The sequence below is a fragment of the Thamnophis sirtalis genome, unplaced genomic scaffold, assembly GCF_051295495.1.
Source record: "Thamnophis sirtalis isolate CommonGarterSnake01/CBP01778 unplaced genomic scaffold, rThaSir2_p1.2 scaffold_13, whole genome shotgun sequence".
Classification (NCBI taxonomy): Eukaryota; Metazoa; Chordata; class Lepidosauria; order Squamata; family Natricidae; genus Thamnophis; species Thamnophis sirtalis.
In genome coordinates this window covers 22,767,752-22,791,453 of record NW_028261393.1, presented here as the reverse complement: position 1 = coordinate 22,791,453, position 23,702 = coordinate 22,767,752, and the positions used below count along the sequence as shown (strand labels likewise).

At 44.1% G+C, this 23,702-nt stretch overlaps 1 protein-coding gene across 4 annotated transcripts in view; it reads left to right on the top strand.

Annotated features, from left to right (window-relative positions):
• DLGAP3 (DLG associated protein 3) overlaps positions 1-16,466 on the top strand; it is a 279,258-nt gene extending 262,792 nt beyond the window's left edge. For 2 of the 4 annotated variants that reach the window (XM_087727374.1, XM_087727372.1), the window contains exons 7-11: positions 2,389-2,474; positions 7,853-8,277; positions 10,368-10,459; positions 11,541-11,684; positions 15,821-16,466. In XM_087727374.1, coding sequence (XP_087583500.1) covers positions 2,389-2,474; positions 7,853-8,277; positions 10,368-10,459; positions 11,541-11,684; positions 15,821-16,039 — 966 coding nt within the window. In that variant the 3' untranslated portion in view covers positions 16,040-16,466. Of the gene's footprint in view, positions 1-2,388; positions 2,475-7,852; positions 8,278-10,367; positions 10,460-11,540; positions 11,685-15,817 lie in introns of all 4 variants that reach the window. The other 2 variants (XM_087727373.1, XM_087727371.1) reach the window with 1 other exon arrangement.
• The last annotated feature ends 7,236 nt before the right edge of the window (positions 16,467-23,702 follow it).

The following is a 23,702-nucleotide window of genomic DNA, read 5'->3' as shown; positions in this document are numbered from 1 at the left end:
CTCTATGTAGCTCTACCCTCTGTCTGTTTATCACTTTGCATATGAAAAGGAGACCAGACTGTTATTGCGCAGCTGCAACCATTGTTCTCCCTTCTCTGACCACCACCACCCCTCCTCCTTCCAGAGCTGCCGCGCTTTGGACCACCCCTCATTTTTATTCCTCTTCTAAATGTGCGTTTCTGCCACCTGCCCTGCCGTCTCCTTCATTAGCAGGCTTTGTCACTTAGCATCCGTCCAGGTGTTGCCGGGAGAGGTTTCAATGAAGTTTAGACAAGGGTATCCAAGCGGTTCAGCCGAAGGGGCAAACAAGCGGAAAGGAAGTGTCTGATCCAACTTCATGGTGTGCAGTTGCTTTTGACAAGGTCAAAGCGTCAGAAGCGGTGGGGACAGCACTTAACAAACCACTCCAAGCTGACACCAATGAATCAATTAAGCTGCAGTGCCAGTCTTTCAAAGACTCGGCCATCCAGGGTTGTGTTCTGCAGAAGACGCCAATACTTTGCATGCCGTTTAGAGAGTTTGAAAAATCCTATTTACTATTTCGGTGCCAGCCCTCCCCGGGACCCGCTCCAAACATAGTCAAGACAATTGCAAGCTTTTAGAGTTTCCAACTTGATGCTTTGTTTTGCTTTTAAACCCATCCGGTGCCGGTTGCATTAAGAGCAACCCAGCAGGGTTTGGGCAATTCAAGCTTTTCTTGGCATGGGGAGCTGCCCACTTCTTCACCAGGCCTCTGTTTTTGCAAACAGAAGTGAACTTATGACCCAATGGCCACAGGTAGCCTTTGGTAACCACGTTGGAGTTGCTCTTCCCAAAATGGACCGAGCATCTTCCGCAGATCTGGCAGCCTCGTGGGGTTACAGTTCAGCATTTTGCTTCCTGCTGATTTGAAGGAAGCTCTGTAATAAATAAAAACACACAAACCTCTTCATGTGCACATAAATTGTGTGATAACAAGTGTGTTTGCACATCAGGCTAAAATAGAGGTCAGGCACTTTATGGTCCATGTTGTGAAAAACCTAACTATTAGCCAGGTTCACGCACCATGCAATGGCTGTGTTTGTGCAGTGATCGTTTTATTTTGTTTGATGGCGGATTACAGGATAATAGGGAAAACAAACCACTGAACAGGCTAATGGTTCAATAAATATACGTAGTCCTCGACTTACGACTGCAATTGAACCCAAAATTTATGTTGTTAAGTGAGACATTTGTTAGGCACTTATAACCGTCACAGTATCTCCATGGTCACATGATCAAAATTTGGGCACTTAGCCATCCTGTATGGTAACATGGGTGTATGGCAACAGGTATGGTCTTGCTTGAGTCTTTCCAGAAGTACCATTATATAGTAACATGTATGGTAACATGTGGGACGCGGTGACTGAGTCTGTTGATTGGAAAGGTTGTCAGTTTGGCAGTTCAAATCCCTAGTGCCATGTAATGGAGTGAGCTCCTGTTAGTTGTCCCAGCTTCTGCCAACCTAGCAGTTTGAAAGCATGTAAAAGGCAAGTAGAAAAATAGGAACCTCCTTTGGTGGGAAGGTAACAGCGTTCCGTGCACCTTCGGTGTTTAGTCATGCCGGCCACATGACCACGGAGATGTCTTCAGATAGTGCTGGCTCTTCGGCTTTGAAACAGAGATGAGCACCGCCCCCTAGAGTCGGGAACGACTAGCACATATATGAGAGGGGAGCCTTTACCTTTATGATAACATGGTTGCAGTACCCTGGAGTCATGTGATCATCATTTGCAACCTTCCCAAATGGCTTCCGACAAACAAAGTCAAGGGGGGGTCAGAATCGCTTAATGACCACGTGACTCACTTAACAACCATGCTTAACAACTGTGGCACAAAAGATCTTAAAATTGGTTGTTACTTACTTAAACACTGTCTCAGAGGTGGGTTCCTATTGGTTCGTCCGAACCGGTAGTGGTATGCCGGCCTGGGTCACAGAAGTGGCAGTGACCCAGGCTGGTCACACCCCCAAACTGTTTCACCGGTCACCGCCATCACCGCCTCCATCTTTTTTTTGAGTCCTGTGCCTACACAGAACAATTTCCATTGAACTGCACATGCACATGCAGCATGCATCCAGCATAGGAGCGCACGAGCAAACTGGCAGTAATGCTGGCTGAACCTCTGCACTGCCTTGCTTAGCAACAGAAATTCTCATCCTAATTATGATCATAAGTGGAAGACTATCAGGATTATTGTTTTGTTATTGAGTCTCAATTCTTTTTCTCTTTTTTGGTTCTATCAATAAACTTTCTTTTGTATTAAGGAGCTACCCGCCTCTCCTCCGTTCCGCTAATTAGCTTTTTCTTCCGGATCCATTAATCAACTTCTTTCTTTCCTTCTTGCTGTCTTCTTTCCCTTCCTTAAAAGGTGGAAACCATCTCCGATTCTGACACCGAAAGCCGAAGCTGTCGAGAGTTCCACTCCATTGGTGTTCAAGTGGAAGAAGATAAACGGTATGGCTGGTTAAACATGCATCTCGGTGCCTGAGTCTCTTCCCTCACACACGTACACAGGCAGGCAGGCTCTCTCTCTCTCTCTCTCTCTCTCTCTCTCTCTCTCTCTCTCTCTCTCTCTCTCTCTCACACACACACACACACACACACACACAGACACAGACACAGACACACACACACACACACACACACACATCAAGCCACCAGTCTCCTGCATTTCTGCAAGAACTTGTCAGCCGTATCGTCTTCCCCCAGATCAGGCAAAGGCAAAATTTCTAGAGAGACTCCAGCAAGAAGAGCTATAATCCAGCGTTTCTCAACCTTGGCAACTTGAAGATGGGTGGACTTCAACTCCCAAAATTCCCTGGCTGGGGAATACTGGGAGTTGAAGTCCACTCATCTTCAAGCTGCCAAGGTTGAGAAACATTGCTATAGTCCAGTGATGGCAAACCATTTTGGCAGTGAATGCCCAAACCGGAACATGTGTGCATGTGCGTGCCCCATCTCTGCCTCCGACGCAGAGCACTCATCAGAGTCCAGGACTGGCCCATGTTCCTCCCCAACCACCTCACTGTCTGAGTCTGCCACCACCTCTGCTGGCGGGCCACAACAACGCTAATGTTTGATGTGAAAGAACAAATCCCTGACTAGAAAGTCAGCTGACAAGTAGTATTTAATTAAATTAAATCAAATGACAGGTAGCCCTCACTAAACAACCACTCGTTCAATGACTGTTTGACCGAAGACAGTGCTGAATGAGTGATATTTAATGACTGGTTCTCATACTTATGTCACTTATGGCATCCTGTGTTCACCATTTGCGATCTTGGCTTCCTACAAGCAAAGCCAATGGGAAGCCAGTAGGAAGTCACAAATGGCCACCCGTATGAGATTCTCATTTAATGATTTAACGATGGCAACCGTACATGCCAGAATTTCCATCGCTAAGCAGCAAAGTATGTGATTTTACAAATGCATTGCCCAACGATGGAAATTCCGGTCCCAATTACCATCATTAAGTGAGAACTACCTGTGTACATACCCTGCATTTAGGGAGTTTCATCCAGGTGCCATGAACATTAGGAATGTCCGTTGGACTGAGTTTGGCCTTCTGATTTTGGAGTGATTTGGATCTGTTGGACTTCAACTCCCATCATCCCCAAATGCAACATGTCTGGTAGACGGAGGGTCATGAGCATCTGTGGGAAGGCAGAAATAATAGCATAACAGAATTGGAAGGGACCTTGGAGGTCTTCTAGTCCAATCTCCTGTTCAGGCAGAAAATCCTATATCATTCCAGACAAATGGCTATCTAATGTCTTCTTGCAAATCTCCAGGGATGGAGCACCACAGCTTATAGAGGCAAGTCTTTCAACTGATTAATTGTTCTCACTGTCAGGAAATTTTTCCTCAGTTCTGGGTTGCTTCTCTCCTTGATTGGTTTCCACCCATTGCTTCTTGTTCTACCTTCAGGTGCTTTGGAGAGTAGTTTGACTCTCTCTTCTTTGTGGCAGCCCCTGAGATATTGGAACACCATTATCATGTCTCCCCCGGTCGTTCTTTTCATTAAATGAGATATACCCAGTTCCTGCAACTGTTCTTCATATGTTTTGGCCTCTGGTCCCCTAATCATCTTTGTTGCTCTTCTCTGTACTCTTTCTAGACTCTCAACGTCTTTTTTTATGGTAATGCCACTATAGGAGACAACCAGCTGGGCTGAAGGGAGGGGTCAAGTATGTCATCAGTTTGGAGTCCCTTCTTGCCCACAAGAAATCTAAGTCCAGCCCCCCTTGAATTTTGTTGACTCTTATCTACCACCAATTTGTCTTGACCAGGAGTAGTTCAGATTCTTGTTTACAGATAGCATGGAATAAACTTGTACTCCTTTGAAAAACTCAGGTTCCCAATTTCTAAAGAAACCATGAAAAGCAACCATGAAAATGATAGATGGGATATCATAGTGGCTTATACAAGCGCTACCTACAAGCTTGGGACAACCTAATAGAGGTAGTCCTTGACTTACGACCATAGTGAGTCCAAGATTTTTATTGTTAAGCGAGACAGTTGCTAAATCAGCTTGACCCCATTTGACGACCTGTCTTGCCACAGTTGTTAAATGAATCCCTTGCAGTTGTTAAGTTACTAATACGGTTGTTAAGTGAATCTGGCTTCCCCATTGACTTTGCATTGTCAGAAGGTTGCAAAAGGTGATCGCATGACCCCTGGATGCTGCAACCATCCTAAATATGAGTCAGTTGCCAAGCATCTGAATTTTGATCCCATAACCATGGGAATGCGGCAATGGTTGTAAGTGTGAAAAACAATCATAAGTCACTTCTTTCAATGCCGTTGTAACTTTGAAGTAAATGAACTGTTGTAAGTCGAGGACTACCTGTGTAGCATGGGAATGAGTAGGAACTCATCAGTCTGAGTCCTGGAAGGGAACAGAGGTGGGATCCTACCAGTTCGGACCGGTTTGGCTGAGTAGGTAGTAACTTGGCCTGCCACGCCCCTGAACCGGTTCTATTGGTAGCGGCGCCATCTTGATTTTTAGTTCTGCGCATACACAGAACAATCTTCATTGCAAAAATGTAATTTTTTTTCCTTTTCTAAAGCTGTGCGCATGCGCAGAACTTTTTAGGTGCAAATGCACACACATGCCAAGCAAACAAATTTTTGCACGCCAAACCAGCAGTAATGTGGCTAGCAACCCACCCCTGGAAGGGAGCATTCTTGACCCAGAATATAAGAATAAGCACTAAAGCCAGAAACCCAGGTTTATAATATTTTTGGGACTGTCAGACCTGATATCCCTGCCATTCACCACACAGACCCTTGAGTTTTGAAGTAGATAACTGGATATCCCTTTTCTTCTTCCCGTGAGCAATTGGCCAGCACGTCCTCTGCTGCACTCCATCTCTCTCTCTGGTCCTTTAGCATCCATTCAACACTGGTTGCCATAGAAACAGGCCAGGAAACGCAAGGAAGGTTGGTGCTCAAGCAAGAAGGCATGGAATTTGTTCCTGCTTGTTGAGGGCTTTTCTGACTCTTGTTTCCACTTTATTCCAGAAAGAGACGTAAGCTATCACACTGGATACAAAAGACACTTTTTCCCAAAGTTCCCCAACTAATCTTGATATTCTAATTCTTGGGCCCAAAAGTAGTTCATACAGTTGTAGAACTAGATTGGCTGGAAAAGGAAACTTGGAGTCTTAGTGGATAACCAGCTAAATATGAGCCAGCAGCGTGCAGCGGCATCCAATAAAGCCAATGCAACCCTAAATTGCATTAACAGAGGGATACAATCAAGATCAAGGGAGGTACTAATACCACTCTATAAAGCCCTAGTAAGACCACACCTAGAGTACTTCATCCAGTTTTGGTCCCCACATTATTAAAAAGATGTTGAGACTCTAGAAAAAAATGCAGAGAAGAGCAACCAGGATGATTAGGGGACTCGAGGCTAAAACATACGAAGAACAGTTACAGGAACTGGGCATGGCTAGTCTAGTGAAGAGAAGGACCAGGGGAGACAAGACAGCAGTTTTCCAATATTTGAAGGGCTGCCACAGAGAGGAGGGGGTCCAGCTATTTTCCAAAGCACCTGAAGGCCAGACAAGGAATAATGGATGGAAACTGACCAAGGAGAGATTCAACCTAGAAACAAGGAAGAACTTTCTGACAGTGAGAACAATCAACCCATGGAACAGAAGTTGCCTTCGGAAGTTGTGGGGGCTCCATCACTTGAGACTTTCAAAGAAATATTGATCTGCCATTTGTCAGAAATGGTGTAGGCTCTCCTGCTTGGGCAGGGGGTTGCAGTAGATGACCTACAAGGTCCCTTCCAACTCTGTTAAATCTGTTCATATCATTCACATTAAAAGATGAAGCAGCTCTGGAAACCATAATCCACTTCCTTTGTCAGTCAGGGAACATCTAGAACCATCAAATCATCTCCGGATTGCACAAATTAGCACATTCCAGGAGAAAACTGATGTGTTCAAAGAGAATATTTTTTTAAAAAAAAAAAATATGCCAGGCTTCCCATTTTGCATGCCCGTCATCTCTCTAATATATTTTGACCACCAATCACAAAAAAGGGGCTGAGCTTTCTAGCCTTATTCTCTCTGGTAATGTCATTGAATCACCCCCAGGTTTTTATGGCCCCCAAAAGGACGTGGTGGCTTAGTGGCTAAGATGCTGAGCTTGTTGATCAGAAAGATCAGCAGTTTGGCGGTTCGAATCCCTAGCGCCATGTAAACAGAATGAGCTTCCGTTACTTGTCCCAGCTTCTGCCAACCCAGCAGTTTGGAAGCACATAAAAATGCATGTAGAAAAATAGGGACCATGTTTGGAGGAAAGGTAACAGCACTCCAGGTGCCTTCAGCATTTAGTCATGCCGGCCACATGACCACGGAGACGTCTTTGGACAGTGCTGGCTCTTCAGCTTTGAAATGGAGATGAGCACCACCCCCTAGAGTCAGCACGTATGTGCGAGGAGAGGGAATCTTTATGGCCTCCAAAGGTTGAGAAAGAACTTTAAAACAAGCTATTTCAATATAAATATCCATGGAGATTCTCAGACATCCAGGTCATGGTTGTCCCAAAGGTGCTTTTTCAAGAGGCAACTGGACTTTCTGGTTGTTGGGTTGTTTTTTTTTAAATGTTTCGCTTCTCATCCAAGAAGCTTCTTCAGCTCTGACTGAATGATGGGGAATGGAAGAATTTACACTCCTTGCAGACAGTTGGTCATTTGCATTCTTTTAGCAAGACGTTAAGGTCACCTGGAGGTTTATCTGCATCGTAAGGATCACCTAAGTGGTACAAATGGGTGTGGAACTGTTGAAAGGACTGTGTTGTAGACTGGAGATAGATGATGTCACATCCCTCCCCCTCTGTTGAGAGAGGACTCTTCAGTTGATAACATGCAGTTTCCAAAAACAATGTATATGAGAAGGTTTCGTACAATAGGATTGGAAAAAAGAGTTATTCCAGATGGCTCAACTTTATGGTCAAAGTAGAGCCTACTGAGTTAGGTGGGTCAACCCTCTCTCCATTGAATTGTTTTATGTTATGGAATACCAGGGTGTCACACCCTGAACCAAGAATGACATATGATTCTTCCAAACTAAGTTTCTTATTGTTCCCACACCTATAGACAGAGTCTTGCCAGGCTAAAAACTCTACTATCTGCATCTACCACATACTTTGGGAACTATTAGGGAGGGTCTGTCTTCACCTTCTTCCTCTCACGCAAAATATCTGGGTTGTGTTGCCTCTTACTCTTCTGGAACGCAGCCCCTCCCTCCTGAGAATCCACCTCCCCTACTAGATTGCATTACACAGGGAAATCTAACCCTTTCTCCTCTTTATCTCAGGCGTGCTCGGTTCAAGCGGTCCAACAGCGTGACAGCAGGGGTGCAGGCTGACCTAGAGCTCGAAGGCTTGGCCGGGCTGGCCGTAGCCACTGAGGACAAGGCCCTTCAGTTTGGACGTTCCTTCCAGCGGCACTCCTCCGAGCCCGAATCCACACGGCAATATTCCGTCTACAAAACGGTTCACACGCAAGGGCAGTGGGCCTACCGGGAGGACTACCAGATGCAATACGACACGGTGGAAGTGCCGCGGCAGGAGTCCTGGATGGACCGAGGCTCCCGCAGCCTGCCGGATTCTGGCCGAGCGTCGCCTTGCCACCGGGATGGCGAGTGGTTCATCAAGTTATTGCAGGCCGAGGTGGAAAAGATGGAAGGCTGGTGCCAGCAGATGGAACTGGAGGCGGAAGATTACGATCTGCCAGAAGAGAGTGAGTCTCCCCGGGGCCAGGAGGTTGGGCAGCTCCATCTGCCCTGTCGCTGGGCACCAGCCAAGCTGTAGGGCTCTGTGGCTGGAACATATTTCGGACAAGAAAATTAATACCTAACTAGAGAAACGAAATGATGATTGCGATGAGTAGCATCTCACATTGAGAGCAATAAATCAAAAGCCATAAATAGGTGCTGCATTTCACGTTGCTTTTAGATGGCAGAAAATATCGGTGAGGGCTATGCAGAAATTGTCAACCTTGCGTTACATAAAAAGAATTTGCTATTCAAACACTTTTGAAAGGGAAAGGTGCACCCAGAGATTCCTCTTGAAATGCCCTTGTTTACTTTAATTACAGATTGTCCTCACATTACAACTAGTCATTTAAGGACCGTTCGAACTTACGACAGACCCCCAAAATGGTATTTTTGATCTGGGTTTGAAGTTCTGGTAACAAAGTGCCCCCTGTTGTCACGGGGTCATATTTTGGGTGCTTAGGAACAAGTCCATATTCATGAATATTGGCCACCTCGTGCAGTCATATGACTGCAGTTTATTTGACCAAAATTTCAGCAAAATGCTCCCATTGCAGCAGAGGTGAGTTGCTGCTGGTTCAGCCCAGTTTGGCAGAACCGGTAGTGAAATTCAGGCCTAGGTCACAGAACTGGCAGTGACGCCTCCAAACCGATTCCCTCACCACCACTGGACCGCTACCATTTTGTTTTTTAGTGACTGCTCGTGTGCAGTTCACTCTCAATTGTTCTGCGTATGTGCAAAGAACAATTTACATTGAATAGTGCACATGCACATCCGGCGCGCACACGGGTTGCGAACCGGTATAAAACTGGCAGCAATCCATCCCTGCATTGCAGACAATAGATTTGCTTAACAACTGTGGCATTCACTTAATGGCCCTGAATTTGCTTAGTGACCATGGTGATTCACTTAACAACAACCACAAAACAAGTTGCAAAATCCTGTCAGTCATATGATGACCCGCTTAGGATTTGGCACAACTTATGACCATAATTCTGGGCTCAGTTACCATTGTAAATTGAGGACTATCTGTATTAAGGAGATGTTTGAAGGTCCTGTCTGATTTGTAGAACCAACAATAATGTAGAGCCATTATCTCTCTGGCTTTCCATGCATTGATTCTGTCCCAAGAGAAACTCTTTCATGAAACTTTTTCTGGCTGGGAATTATGGAACCTCACAGAGTTTTCAGAGAGATGGAAAGATATGTCCCGGTAAACAACAGCGGCAAATATTGCCTTCTCCCCCACATCCAGTTTTCTCAAAACCACCTCCAAGTGAAATTAAGATATTCTCCAGTATCTTGAGGTAGAAAGCCGAACATGGTGGAGTAAACACATGGCAGATTTTGGTACAGCTTTCGTATGTATTGTTATGGTTGGTCCTACAGTCAGCCAGATGTTTAGACTGGAGTTGGCATTTAATCCACCATTTGAGCTCTTCCCAAGGACCTGGGATTGGCAGAAGTTGTTTGATGGTATTATTAGTATTAGCATTATTGCTTTATCTCAGGGGTGGATTATATGCTTACTTCTAGAAACTCATAAACCATAACTATGAGCCAGGAGAGAGACATAGACAAGGCTATCACAAAGAAAATAAAAAAGTCAAGATGGCAACTGGGTTATGTGACTGAAACTGTGTGCTGCCTTCTCTCTCATACACAGATGCACAGAGAGGGGGAAGGAGGGAGGGAGAGAGAAATACTATTGGTTGTAGGAAGTGCAATTCTACAATATTTGTACAGATATGCCCTCCCCTTTCCTACTTTGGGTAGAACTGAGTTCACTAACTAAATTAAGCCAACATCCTTTCCCCCCCCCCCCCCATCCCACTGCTGCAGCTCCCTGTTGCCGGTTAGCTCCACAATTGATAGGGCTTTAGGTTAGGACAGGTAGAGGAAATCCACAAGTCATAAAGTTGCCAAGGTTGGAGGCTCTTGTAAGCTGATTTGTCATGCAGAGGAAGGAACTATCAAGTACAGAGCAGGCTTCAAATTTATCCCAATCGTGACTGCTTCCATTGGTTTTCTTGCTTTTATCTTGTTCCTGTCTAGTTCTTGAGAAGATCCGTAGTGCGGTTGGCAGTGCCCAGCTTCTGATGAGCCAGAAAGTCCAGCAGTTTTACCGACTCTGCCAGCAAAATATGGTGAGGGGAACATTCGATATATGATATACATTTATGTGATGCATAAATAGGGTTCCTTAACGTGCCTTCCAAATTTCGATTGGTTAAAAAAAAAAGTCCAGCTTTCTCCAAGAATTCCAATTCTGGTGACTTCACAGTCATGTCCAGGGGCTTCCTTGGCAACAATGCAATATTAGCTTGCCACAAATTTCTTCTAAATCGATTGGTTTGATGTCTAACTTCTAACTCTGAATTCCTGGGGGTTCCTCCTTATGTTTCAATCTACACAATAGTCAGTCTGGTGCTGCCCCCTTCTGAGATTTTGGAAGAAAAGAGGAGTTGTAAAACTTGTCCATCCTACCTGGGAGTTCAGCTAGTTTTCACTTGGTGTAATTTTACAGTAAATGCCAAGTTGTCATTGAAAATGCCACATGCCATACTGAACCAGAAACAGACAAAGTCTTGTCTACTGGACGCTCTTAAACTTCAGTTCCCAGCAGACCATGAAGGTCTATAGGATGTGGTCCAAAAGTCAATAAATCAGCCATACCATTCTTTTGATGTTCCATAAAGGTAAAGATAAAGGTAAAGATTCCCCTCGCACATACGTGCTAGTCGTTCTTGACTGTAGGGGTGGTGCTCATCTCCGTTTCAAAGCCAAAGAGCCAGTGCTGTCCGAAGAAGTCTCTGTGGCCATGTGGCTGGTAAGGAAACGCTGAAGGAACATGGAACGCTCTTACCTTCCCACCAAAAGTGGTCCCTATTTTTCTACTTGCATTTTTTTATGTGCTTTTGAACTGCTGGGTTGGCAGAAGCTGGGACAAGTAACAGGAGCTCACTCCGTTACGCGGCGCTAGGGATTCAAGCCCCCGAACTGCCGACCTTTTGATTGACAAGCTCAACGTCTGAGCCACTGAGCCACCGTGTCCTTCTATTGATGTTCCATACTCCACACTAAAAAACAGACGAAGTTTTGATCTCACCTTCAAGGATGTCCTCTTCATATCTTTGCCCATGACAATACGCAATCTCTCTTGCAGCAGGCCAAAATCTGACTCTGCCACCAAACTCTAAATGTTTTTTTTCTTTTTCTTCCTGGCAGGATCCCAATGCTTTCCCCATGCCCACTTTCCAGGATCTGGCTGGGTTCTGGGATCTCCTGCAGCTCTCAATTGAGGATGTCAGCATGAAGTTTGCCGAACTTCAGCAACTCAAATCTAACGGGTGGAAGCCCATGGAGGCTAAGGTAAAAAAAAAAAGAAGAGGAGGAAGGGGGTGGGATAAAACCCCTTGCCTAGATTTCTTTGCTACCCTACTGGCTCTTGTTTAGTCTGATGAAAGTAAGTTTGCTTCCGAAATCTCTGTCCAAGTATGAGAAGTGTTGGATGGACTATGCTATGAATGAGGCAATGAACAGTGAAGGTCCTATCTTGCATTTCACAGGAAGTTCTCTAGCTCGCTTGTGTTTCTTGGTTTGTGTTCCTATTGGCTCTTTTTCAATCTGATGTAAATAAGTTTGCATTTGAAATTTGACGTTTCTGCCCAAGTAGAGAGTGGCTATGTATGAGACAATGAACAGGCCCTTTTGAAGGTCTTATCTTGCATTTCACAGGAACTTCTCTAAGTCAGTGGCCTGCCCAGCTTTTCATCTTTCCTAGGAATGACTTCCAGCCAGATTCAGCCAGTTCGCACTGGTTCGGGTGAACCAGATGTTAATTTTAATCTGGTTCGCCAAACCAGTAGTTGCAAGGACTGGCTGGCCCCACCCACCCCATCCCACCCCTCCCAGGAGTCTCCACGTGGCCCATTTTGGATATGAGGTAAGTGCAGGGCCTGCGTGGAGGCTCTGAGAGGGCAAAAAACAGGCCTATCGGAAGTACCAGAAGTCCGGAAACGGGCTACCGGAGTCCGGGGAGGATGTTTTCGCCCTCCCGGAGGTTTGACAAAAGCCTCCAGAGCTTGGGGAGGGCAAAAATTCCCCACCACCACCATGGTGCAGGAGGCTGAGTAAGCCATGCCCCCCCATGGTCACACCCACCCAGCAACTGGGCAGAGAACTGGTTGCTAACATTTTTCAATCTCACCCCTGTTGTGGATGCTCCATCCTTGGAAGTTTTTAAGACGAGATTAAATAGCGATTGATCCAGCAAGGTATATAGAGACTTCTCTTTGAGAAGAGGGTTTGACTAGAAGACCTCCAAGGTCCCTTTCCAATTCTGTTAAATTGTCACTGTTACTCTAATGGTACCAGGGACTCTTTCCCACAAAGACACATCTAAAGATCTGCCAATGGAGGAAAGGAAAAATAAATCAAACTCTCAGCTAAACAGGCATCAGAGGCTTTCTGCCTCCTTGTTTCGCAGGTGGCTGGAGAGATTTGCTGAACATAAAAGAGATAAAGGATTGAGAGAGAGCAATCATGGCTGTTTTCCTCCTACACCCCCCACCTCACTCCCATCTCTGTAAAGCTGTGTTTCTGGCCATGGCAAAATAATTGGGCATTGTTAGTGAATCTTTGTTCTCTTTCATTATATTTTTAAAAAGGAAGGAAGAAAACAGCCAGGCTTCCTGCAAATAGAGAGGTGGGGAACAGTTCGGAATTTGGCTGAGAAACAAGTTCCAGATTTGGTTTATTTATTTATTTTTGCCATGTGTTTCATTTTAGTGCGTCTGTTCTTTCACTCTCTGTGTGCGCTCGGGTGTCTGCCTGTGTGCGTCTCAAGCTACTTCCATGCATCCACTCACAGCTGTGCGTGTTTCTTTTTTAGACACTTCCAGACTACAGCCAGCACGTCTGGCTGGTAGGGTTGGGAGCTAGCCAGAGGCCTTTCCTCTTTAGCGTTTCGGCTTCATCACCTCCAGCATGGCAGAAAGGCCATTTCACATAGATCCTTCTTCCTCATCTTCCATGTTAAGGTTGCGGAAAGCTAGGATTCTTCCAAATATATGGTGTTTTTTGCAAGTAATTAAGTTGCCTTAACCTTAATTCTTTTTTTGTACATGAATTTAATGAACATAAATACGCATACATTCATGGGTACTCCCTCTCCCTCTGTCTCTCTTCTCTCTGTCTGACTGACTGTCTGTCTGTCTATCTATCTATCTATTTTCTCCATCTATTAACCTACCTTCTATCTGTCTGTCATCTATCAATCATCTGTCTATTATTCCTATTATCTCTATCATCTATCTCTGTCACTATCTACAATATATGCCTTCATCCATGTTTGTCTATCATCTATCACCTCTATTATCTCTATCTATCTATCCCTCTACCCGCTCTCTATCCATCCATCCATCCATCCACCCACCCACCCACCCACCCACCCACCCACCCATCCATCCATCCATCCATCCATCCATCTATCTATCTATCTATCTATCTATTTATCTATCTATCTATCTATCTATCTATCTATCATCATCTATCTATGAGCCTAGATGGCACAATGGTTAGAGTGGAGTACTGCAGGCTACTTCAGCTGACTGTTAGCTGTAGTTCAGCAGTTCAAATCTCACTGACTCAAGGTTATCTCAGCCTTCCATCCTTCCGAGGTGGGTAAAATGAGGACCCAGATTGTTGGGGGCAATAGGCTGACTCTGTAAACTGCTTAGAGAGGGCTGTAAAAACATTATGAAGCAGAATATAAGTCTAAGTGCTAATGCTGCTATTGCTATTGCTATCTATCTATCTATCAGGCAAAAACTACAATTTTAATGGTACAAAAGCAATATTTCTAGGGTACCAAAAATATTAAAACGCATGCAGTTGAACCATAAATGAAGTTGATAGAAATATGGCAATATGCATTTTAAAGCATGTCAGTCTTTCCATCATATTTGTGATAAATACACATGCATAAAATTACAAATTTGCACACACATAGCTCTCCTAGGCAACAACACTTAGTCAACCTTGGCTGAGCTAAACAAAATCAACCTTTGTGGCTGCATGACAATTCCAGAAATCATTATGTCTATAGGGTGTGGTCCCAAAAGACAAGATGATGATGTGATCGATGCTGATGTTTAAAAGTGGTAGAGTTTTGACACAGAATACAGAATCACCAAGAGTCATGCTCAACTCCAGGATGACCTACAGATCATTAAAACATGGGTGGGGTGGCATAAATACAATAAAGTAGCTAGTTTGAACTCTACCCTGTCCAATTGCTTGTGCCTGACACTAAGGTTAAGAAACACTAGTCTATGGCATCAGTTTAGACAGCCATTCAATGTCCTCTAAGAAATTGTAGGGATTTTTCAAGGGGTAGAGATAGAATCCACAATCTTAACAGTGGATGTCTATGGAGATTTTCAGCCATCCAGGCCATAGTTGTCCCAAAGATGCTTTTTCAAGAGGAAGCTGGACTTTCTGGTTTTTCTTTAAAGATGCTTCTTGGATAAAAGGTGAAACACCTTCAAAGAAAAACCAGAAGGTCCAGTTGCCTCTTAAAAAATCACCCAGGGGACTTAACAGTTGATGTCATGCTGTGATTACCCAAGAAGTCACAGGGCTCCAAGAAATCGATAAAATTAATGATGTTTTAATTTTTACTTAAAAACAATGAAGGCTACAAAGGATCTCAGATGAATCTGTTGTGGCCCGCTGGCAGCCTGCGGAGCTGGCAGCACAGTCAGACAGTGAGGAGGTTGGGGAGGCGCATGGGCCAGTCCTGGGGGCTGAGGAAAGCTCAGGTGAGGGATCTGCATCAGAGGCAGAGAGGGAGCTAGACAGCAGTGAGGCAAGGGAACAGCTGGAGCCTGTTCCCAGTGTGGTCATGTGCAGAGCTGCCAGGAGACAAGAACAATTAAGAAAGCAGGGTCAACTCAAGAGTAAAGCCACACTTTGGAGGTGATTGGCCCTTCCCATAGGAAACAAAAGAGGACCCAACGGAGAGGGGTCTTTTGCAGGAATCAATAAGTTTATTTGGTCATGATCAAGAAAAAAAAGTTCTGTTTGTGACTATAAGAGACTCTGTGCCAAGTTTTGTCTTGCCTTGTGTTTGGAACTAGTTATTTGGCAGCTCGCCAAATGAGATAAGGTGTGTGTAGATAAACATTCCTCTGAAAGACTGTGTGCTAAGCCTTGTGGACTGGGAATGAAAGGAATTCACAGTCGTGTAAATAAAAGGGGATTTGCCGGGACCAAGACTTTGCTTCTTGCTTTTTAAGGAAGCTTGGGTCAGAACAGAATCTTTCCAGAATTCTGTGCAGTTTTCTAAATCCATTTCTAACTTCATTGCTGAACTTCTGTGATGGCCATCCTGGAGTGCTGCAAAAGCTGTCTTCTCCTCAGTGGCCACATTTGGTCTTCTAAGACACAGGAACCACATCTCTCCTCTCTCTTTTTCTCTCTCTGTCTTTTTGTCTCTCCAGCAGGAGGAGAAGAAGGTGCCTCCGCCGATACCAAAGAAGCCGCCACGCTCCCGGCTGCACCCGGTGAAGGACCGATCTCTGGACTCTGTGGACCGGCAGAGACAAGAAGCTCGCAAGAGGCTCTTGGCCGCCAAGCGGGCTGCCTCCTTCCGCCAGAGCTCAGCTACTGAGAGCGCGGACAGCATTGAGATCTACATCCCAGAGGCCCAGACCAGACTGTGAGAGCTGGGGCCACCTTTTCTAAGCAGGCAGAGCGCATAGCATTCTGGGATCTGCTGGCTACGTCCCATGGTTTCTTCCAAGAGAGAAATACAAGGATCTACCCAGTCTCTACTTTTTTAAAAAAGAAGAAGAACTTCTGAGAAATCCATGAACTTCATACAAGACAGTTAAGAACACTAAGGTTCTGGCCCTCACACTCATCCCTCTCAGCAGGACTTTTGGCAACAACCAGCCTATACCATAAGCTGCCCTCGGATCCATCGGGAACCACATCTCCTCCCTTTCCTCTTCTTACCACCTTTGCCTCCTGTTCCATCAGCGGGCATTACCCCTCCCCCTTTAAACCCACCCTGTATATGAGCTTTTCTCACTGTCCTGCAGGCTCGGGCCCCCTCCCACCCCCCTGTCACTCCACCTCTGTGGGTTCTAGACCCATCAATATTTATATCAAAATATATATATATGTATATGTACTTCTATAAATATAACCGAAAGGGCAGGAACTGCCCCCAAGACCACAGCTGTGTTTCTGATGGCGAGAGCTTCTCGTCTCCTCAGGAGACCCTGTTCCCTTCTGTATCAGCAGCCCCCTCCTCACCACTCACATGCACAAACCATACAAAATTTCTGCCCACTCACGTAGGTCTCAACCATTAGCAAGCAAGCAATTCTTACATAATCGTCAGGTTGACAGATCAGTGTTTTAGTGAATCTTGGCATGTCACAGCAGTGTCCTAAGAAGCCTTGGGGATAAAATGTCTAGAGAAATTTGCAAAAAAAAAGAGGGAGTCCCCTGGTAGGAGAGTTCAGAATGTTATTTTATGTTAAAGGGTTGGTGGTGCCCCTCAAGGGACCAATATCTGATCATATGCATCAAACAGGACCTGTGGCCCAGACAGAAAGACGCCATTTTGCTATTCAAGAAGGAAGTTGTGGACGAGAGTCCAAATGAGATCTAGTGCTTCGGTGGTTATGAAGAATCTCTAAGAAGATTGGGGGATGTTTCCAGAGAGGGCTATGATAGTGCCTCATTCATGGATCTTTTCCAGGGGCCCTTCCTAAAAAATGTCTTCCATTCATAATTCTTTTATGTTATGCCAGGGCCAAACCGAGTTTTTCAAAAGAATCAGTGGAAACTCACTAAGGAGGAAGAAAGGAATGTTTACGTTCTCCTGTTGAGTAGATTGCTCTCGTAAGAAACACCCAAATGGGCCCAGGATAAATCTAAGGCAGGTTTTCCCCATCAGGTGTTCTCTTGATGGATTGGAGTACAACTCACAGCATGCTCAGCCACAATAATTTGGGGTGTGTGTGTGTGTGTGTGTAAGGGAGTTACAGTCCAGCGAATTGAGATGGGATGAGTTAAAATGATAGCTGGAGATACAAAGAGTATAGCAATGAAATATGAGATTTGTCATCTTCGGGGAATCCCTCCACATTAACTTGTGTGCTGTGGAAAGCATGTTGGAAAGTTAAAGATGCTCAGTTATCTTCACATGGGGCATTGGCCAGAGTTTTTATTCCTTAGAATTACTTTGTACAGTGTATGTCCTAGATCAGGGGTCCCCAAACTTGGCAACTTTTAAGACTTGTGAACTTCAACTCCCAGGATTCCTCAGCCAGCAAAGCTGCATGATCTCAGATAAGACAACCAGTTTTGTGTGTGAGAGAGAGGGGGGAGGGAGGGAGAGATATCACAAAACTGGTTGTCTTGTCTGAGATCATGCAAGATGTCAGATAAGACACCACTATCTTGTGCAACCCCCTAGGACTTTTCACAGTTCAGATCTCAGGAACCTTGTGAGATTTCCCATTCTTAGAAAATCTTAGCCTTTGACATCTTTTGGGGGATACACACACTATACTTTAAGGAAGTAAGGTAGGCATTTAAAAAAGCCAAGTCAAATGATCTGGCTCTATACTTTCCTATCATAGGTGAAAAGTTACCCACATAACAGCCATGAATCCATACATCTTTCTGTTTGTTTTTGTCAATATTCATTATCTATCCAATGATATATACACCCCTATATCTTATAATACTCCAATTCTTCCTTCCCTTTAATTGCCAACATTAATAAATTGGGAAAGCAAACAGAATTATAGGGGAGGAGTTGAATTAAAAGGCAGTTGAAATGAAAAGGTAAATGGAAAGATCAGAATACATTAAAACGATGTAAATGTTCAATATGATGACACAACAATTGTACCCAGATGGCACACTGTTAAGATTAATGATGTAAGAGTGGTGATGGAAAAATAGAAAATTTTATATATTAAAAAAACAGCCATGAAAACCAGGGATAGATGATACTTAATGGTAGTGTCCAGGATGGTTCTATGAATGTAGGATCCGTTATGTGTCATGGATCTTTGGTTTTCATGGCTGTTACATTGGTAACTTTTCACCTACAAAAAGGAAAGCACAGAACCTGATCATTTGACTTGGCTTTTCTTAATGCCCCCCTTACTTCCTTAAAGTCCACAGGAGCAAGGGGGAAAGGAATGCCTTCCTGGGATATTATTCAACTCTGACACCATAGCATCCTCAGACACAGATGCAAATATTGTCTGGCACATCAAAGAAGGGAAGATAACTGAAAAGGTAATTAGGGACTATGACTCATGCTCAGGCAATATATAATCTGATGAAATCAGGTGTCTCTTCTACTCATCTCTGTACTGATGCAGACTAAGAATTTATTTCAATAGGAATACACACAAAATGAATCAGTGGGTAATTTTCAGGGGGGAGAGGGAGCTCTCTTGCTGGTAGCCAAAAAAAAAATCTAGAATAGGCTATCCTGTTCCTGTGCCCCCTCCCCCCCCCAGCTGTATTGGATTCTGCAGAGACCCTAAGAATTTGGCGAAAAGCAAAATTTATCTACAACTGCACTAAATGGCCCAATATAAGATTTATTACCTATTTTGCATCTTTCATGCTTCATTTTTAATATATCTATTAGCAATTCCGACTGTATCTGACAAGCAAATCAATATTTAAAAATGAAACCATCTCAGTCAATAAAGTATGCCCTTCATTTAATATATGTACAGAGAAGAAGGATTATAGTCCCTAATTTTATATATTTTATATCCCCCATATGAAGGTAGATAGAAGTACAGATTCTCAAGCTAAGGTGATGAGAAAAAGAGAGTAACAAACCATGCAAGTATCCAATAGTAATCCAAAAATTGCTGTTCACCTCTCAGAGGGGATCTAATTTTTGGCAAACGATCTATTTCTTTGTGTTTGTAATTGAAGGGGCAATTTAGTGTAAATCACATACATGCAAAGCTCCAGAAAGGTGAAAGATGAATTAGAAAACCACAATTTAACCAGGAATCTTGCACAATTCAGCTAGTGCAATCAAAGCTTATACCTTGTTAAGCAATGCAGACCAAGAATGGTGGGTTAGTTCATGATGGATAAGTGTCACACGTATCCATCATATATATATTGGATGGCTAATTTTATTTCTGTCAGGGACCATAACGTTTAAAAAGAAGCCCAGGTGTTGCAGTGGTTAAAATACAGTGTTGCAGACAAACTCTGCCCACAGACCAAAATTTGATTCTGACTGGCTCAAGGTTGACTCAGCCTTCCATCTTTCCAAGCTCAATAAAATGAAGACCCAGATTGTTGGGGGGCAATATGCTGACATTGTAAAGCACCCAGAGAGTGCTGTAAAGCACTATGGGGAGATATGTAAGTCTAAGTGCTATTGTTATTGCTATTAAAATAAATTTCAGTGCAAGCAACTAATCATCACTTCAGGGCAGAAGTGGGTTGCTGCTGGTTCAGCCTAGTTTGGCCCACTTCAGCCGAACCGGTAGTGGCAGTGGAGTGAGGCTCCACCCACCCACCTGGACTCTTCTGCACATATGCGCACGTGCACAAGTGAACCAGTAGTAAACCGGTTAGCAACCCGCTGCTTCAGAGGTATTTCCAGGCATGGGCAAAAAGAGAAGATGGTGTGATCAAATCTTTACCTGGTTCTCATGTGCAAAAAAATGGCTGTCATCTAGACTTTTAGGGTTAGGGTCATGGGGACACTTCTATCTCCTTTAAAGGATCTCCCATCTTGGGATATTTTGCAGTAATGCAAAAGGTAGTAAAGTGGAAAATTAATTAGCGACATGTATTTTACTGATCTGCTTATAATGGAAGAAATCCAGCTCAGTTTAGTTTGTGCTTCATTCAATCTTCTAGGGAAAGCAAAAAATGAAATTTGGAGTGGGTCAAGCCATTCTCTCCCCACCTGGGCCTGATGTCCATGTGCTCACTAATAAAAGCACCATGGCAGTGCACTGGTTAGAATGCAGTATTGGAGGCTGATTCTGCCCTCAGCCAGGAGTTCGATCCTGACCGGCTCAAGGTTAACTCAGCCTTCCTTCCTTTCAAGGTTGGTAAAATGAAGACCCAAATTGTTGGAGGCAATATGCTGACATTTGTAAATTTCTTAGAGAGGGCAGTAAAGCACTGTGAAGCAGTATATAAGTCTGAATGCTATTGCTATTGCTAAATCAGTTTCTCTTGTGCCGCCACATTAGTCTTCATGAGAATTTGCGCTGAAACTCTAAGCTGCATGAAAAACAAATATTACTGAAATTCACACCCTTGGAGTATTTTCTCTCAAAATATCTTTTTCGTGCCTTTTTCAAAGGCATGAAATAGCATAAGAATATCCAAGAAGTGTGAAAGCAGGCAAATAAGTAGGTTAATCTGAGAATTGCAGATTAGATCAATTCTGGATTGGAATTTGCAGCCCAGATTCCTAGAGCTGGACTTGAGTCAACCCATATAGTAGTTCCTAGCCTAAACAGCCCAAAAATCTAAGTTGTTGGAAGGAAAGTTGATATAACAGAATAACAAAACAACAAAGTGGGAAGGGACCTTGGAGGTCTTTTAGTCCATTGATGCTCCAATGACTTTTTTTAAAAATGTTTGTTATTTTGTTTGTTTGTTAAGTTTATATATCCCCCATCTCGCATTCAAGCAACACTGGGAGGCTTACAACAAGATAAAAACAATATAATGCATACAAATATTAAAATGATAAATAATAACCACCAGTCCTGTTGTGGTTGAGATGTGGGGCAAATAAATTAAATAAACATAACATTAAAATTAACAAAGATAGCTAAGGAAGGAAGCAAAGGGGTAGAGGTAGAATCTTCAATTAATCCATTAACCAGTATGGAACACCCACATTGAGACACTGGACCAATTGTCAGAGCCAGATTTTAGGGCCCTTCTGGAAGGTCAAGCGAGTGGAGGTGGATTTCAACTCAAGGGGTACAATGTTCCAGAGGATGGGAACCACCACAAAACAGTCCCTTCTCCTGGATCCAAATTGGCTGGATCCAAATTCTTTGATTGTCGGGATCTGCACATTTTTACTACCGGTTCTGTGTGTGTGGCATGGCTTGGTGGGTGTGGCATAGATTGGTGGGTTTGGCTTGGTGGGCATGGCAGGGAAAGGATACTGTAAAATCTCAATTTCCTCCCCACTCCAGGGGAAGGTTACTGCAAAATCCTCATTCCCTCCTGATCAGCTGGGACTCGGAAGGCAGAGAATAGATGGGGTGGAGCCAGCCAGAGGTGATATTTACCGGTTCTCAAAACTACTCAAAATTTCCGCTACCGGTTCTCCAGAACTGGTCAGAACCTGCTGAATACTACCTCTGATTCGCAGAATGCCTCTTCTGCCAGCAAAAGGGAGGCAGGGCAATTCCATCTTTTAATGCTTTTTAATGCTTTTTCCCATACTTTAACCACACTCTTAAGGAGATGCATGGAACAAAAGCACAAACATTCATGATATTGAATCAGAATGAGTTTCCAGGTCTCTGTAGAGACCAAAACTGGGAAAGACTTTGGACAGACTGACTGCCAAACTAAATCTCACTCTTTGAAGGCTGAAGGCCTTCAGCTATCTTTATAGCCGTGATGGCACGCATGCCAGAGTTGGCATGCAGAGCCCTCTCTGCTGGCACACATGCCATCACCCTAGGTCAGATCTCCGTGATGTTTTCTTTTCATTGCTTTGAAGGACATCTTTCTTCTTCTATTAAGAAAAAATACATGAGAATATCTCCTCCTCCTTCTTCTTCTTATCTTAATTCTCACTCTCCTTCTTCTTCCTCTTCCTCTTCTTCTTCTTCTTCTTCTCCTCCTCCTCCTCCTCCTTATCCTTCTCATTCTCACTCTCCTCTTTCTCCTCCTCCTTCTCCTTCTCCACCTTCTTCTCCTTCTCCTCCTCCACCTTCTTCTTCCTCTCTTCCTCCTTCTTCTTATCCTTCTCATTCTCACTCTCCTTCTTCTCTTCTCCTTCTCCTCCTTCTCCCTATCCTCCTTCTTCCCCTCCTCCTCTACCACCTTCTTCTTATCCTTCTCATTCTCACTCTCCTTCTCTTTCTCCTCCTCCTCCACCACTTCTTCTCCTTCTCCTCCTCCACTTTCTCCTCCTCCTCCTCCTCCTTCTCATTCTCACTCTCCTTCTTCTCTTCTCCTTCTCTTTCTCCTTCTCCTCCTTCTTATCCTCATTCTTACTCTCTTTCTCCTTCTCTTTCTCCTTCTTTTCCTTCTCCTCCTCTTCCACCACCACCAACTTCTTCTCTTTCTCCTCCTCCTCCTCCTTTCAAACAAGCAAGTAGGGAGGGAAACTTGATGCTTTGGACCTCTGCTATAGAACACAGCTCTGGGTATTCTGATCCAAAGTGTCCTCTGAGACCTCCCCCCTCCAAATCATCTCCAGCAATTTCATCAGTTGCTGATTTTCTGCAAGTATCTTAATATTAAATGAGGGGTGGTCTTTAAGACTTAATGAGGTCAGAAAGAATGAGGGGGTAATCAATTGGGAGGGAAGATGACTTGGCTATTCTACTCTGGACCCATCCACTTTCCACTTTGCTCACTTCAGTGCCAGCTCCCACTTCCACACCGCTTACCAATACTTTGCACAAGTCCTATCTGACTTCCTTATCTCCTTTCTCCCAGATTATTTAGCCAGTTTATTTTTTTACAATAACCCATATGAATTGAGCAGGGGTGGGTTCCTGCCAGCATTACTACCAGTTTGGAGCCTGAAAAGGTTTGTGCACACTTACTCGCTTCGCTCGCGTGCAAGCCAGATGTGTGCTCTGTGTGTGTGTGCATTTGCACTCAAAAAGGCCTGTGCATGCGCACAACATTAAAAAGGGGAAAAATACATTTTTTCAATGAAGATTGTTCTGCGCATATGCAGAACAGAAAATCAAGATGGCGCCGCCATGGATAGCATCGGTTTGGTCACGTGTCCTCCCGAGTTACTACCTACTCGGCCGAACCGGTAGGAACCCACCTCTGAAATTGAGGCAGATGAAACAAATCATTTTCATGATTGTATCAAACTGCATATAAAGTGGGGGGGGGACTGCACATGGCAGCAATTTTTCATAAAATTGGTGGAAAGAATTTCTTACTGCATCTTCCCCCTCCCCCCTACACACATACACATCTGTTCTCTTGCAAAATTGTTGAACTTCCACTCCAGTGAGTCCCAACCAGCTGTCAGACATCATAAGAACTGAAGTCCCAAATACTTAAAGGCTTTAACACTTGGGAAAAAACTGTGCGCTCTCTCTATCTCTTTCTCTCTCTCTCTCTCTCTCTCTTTCT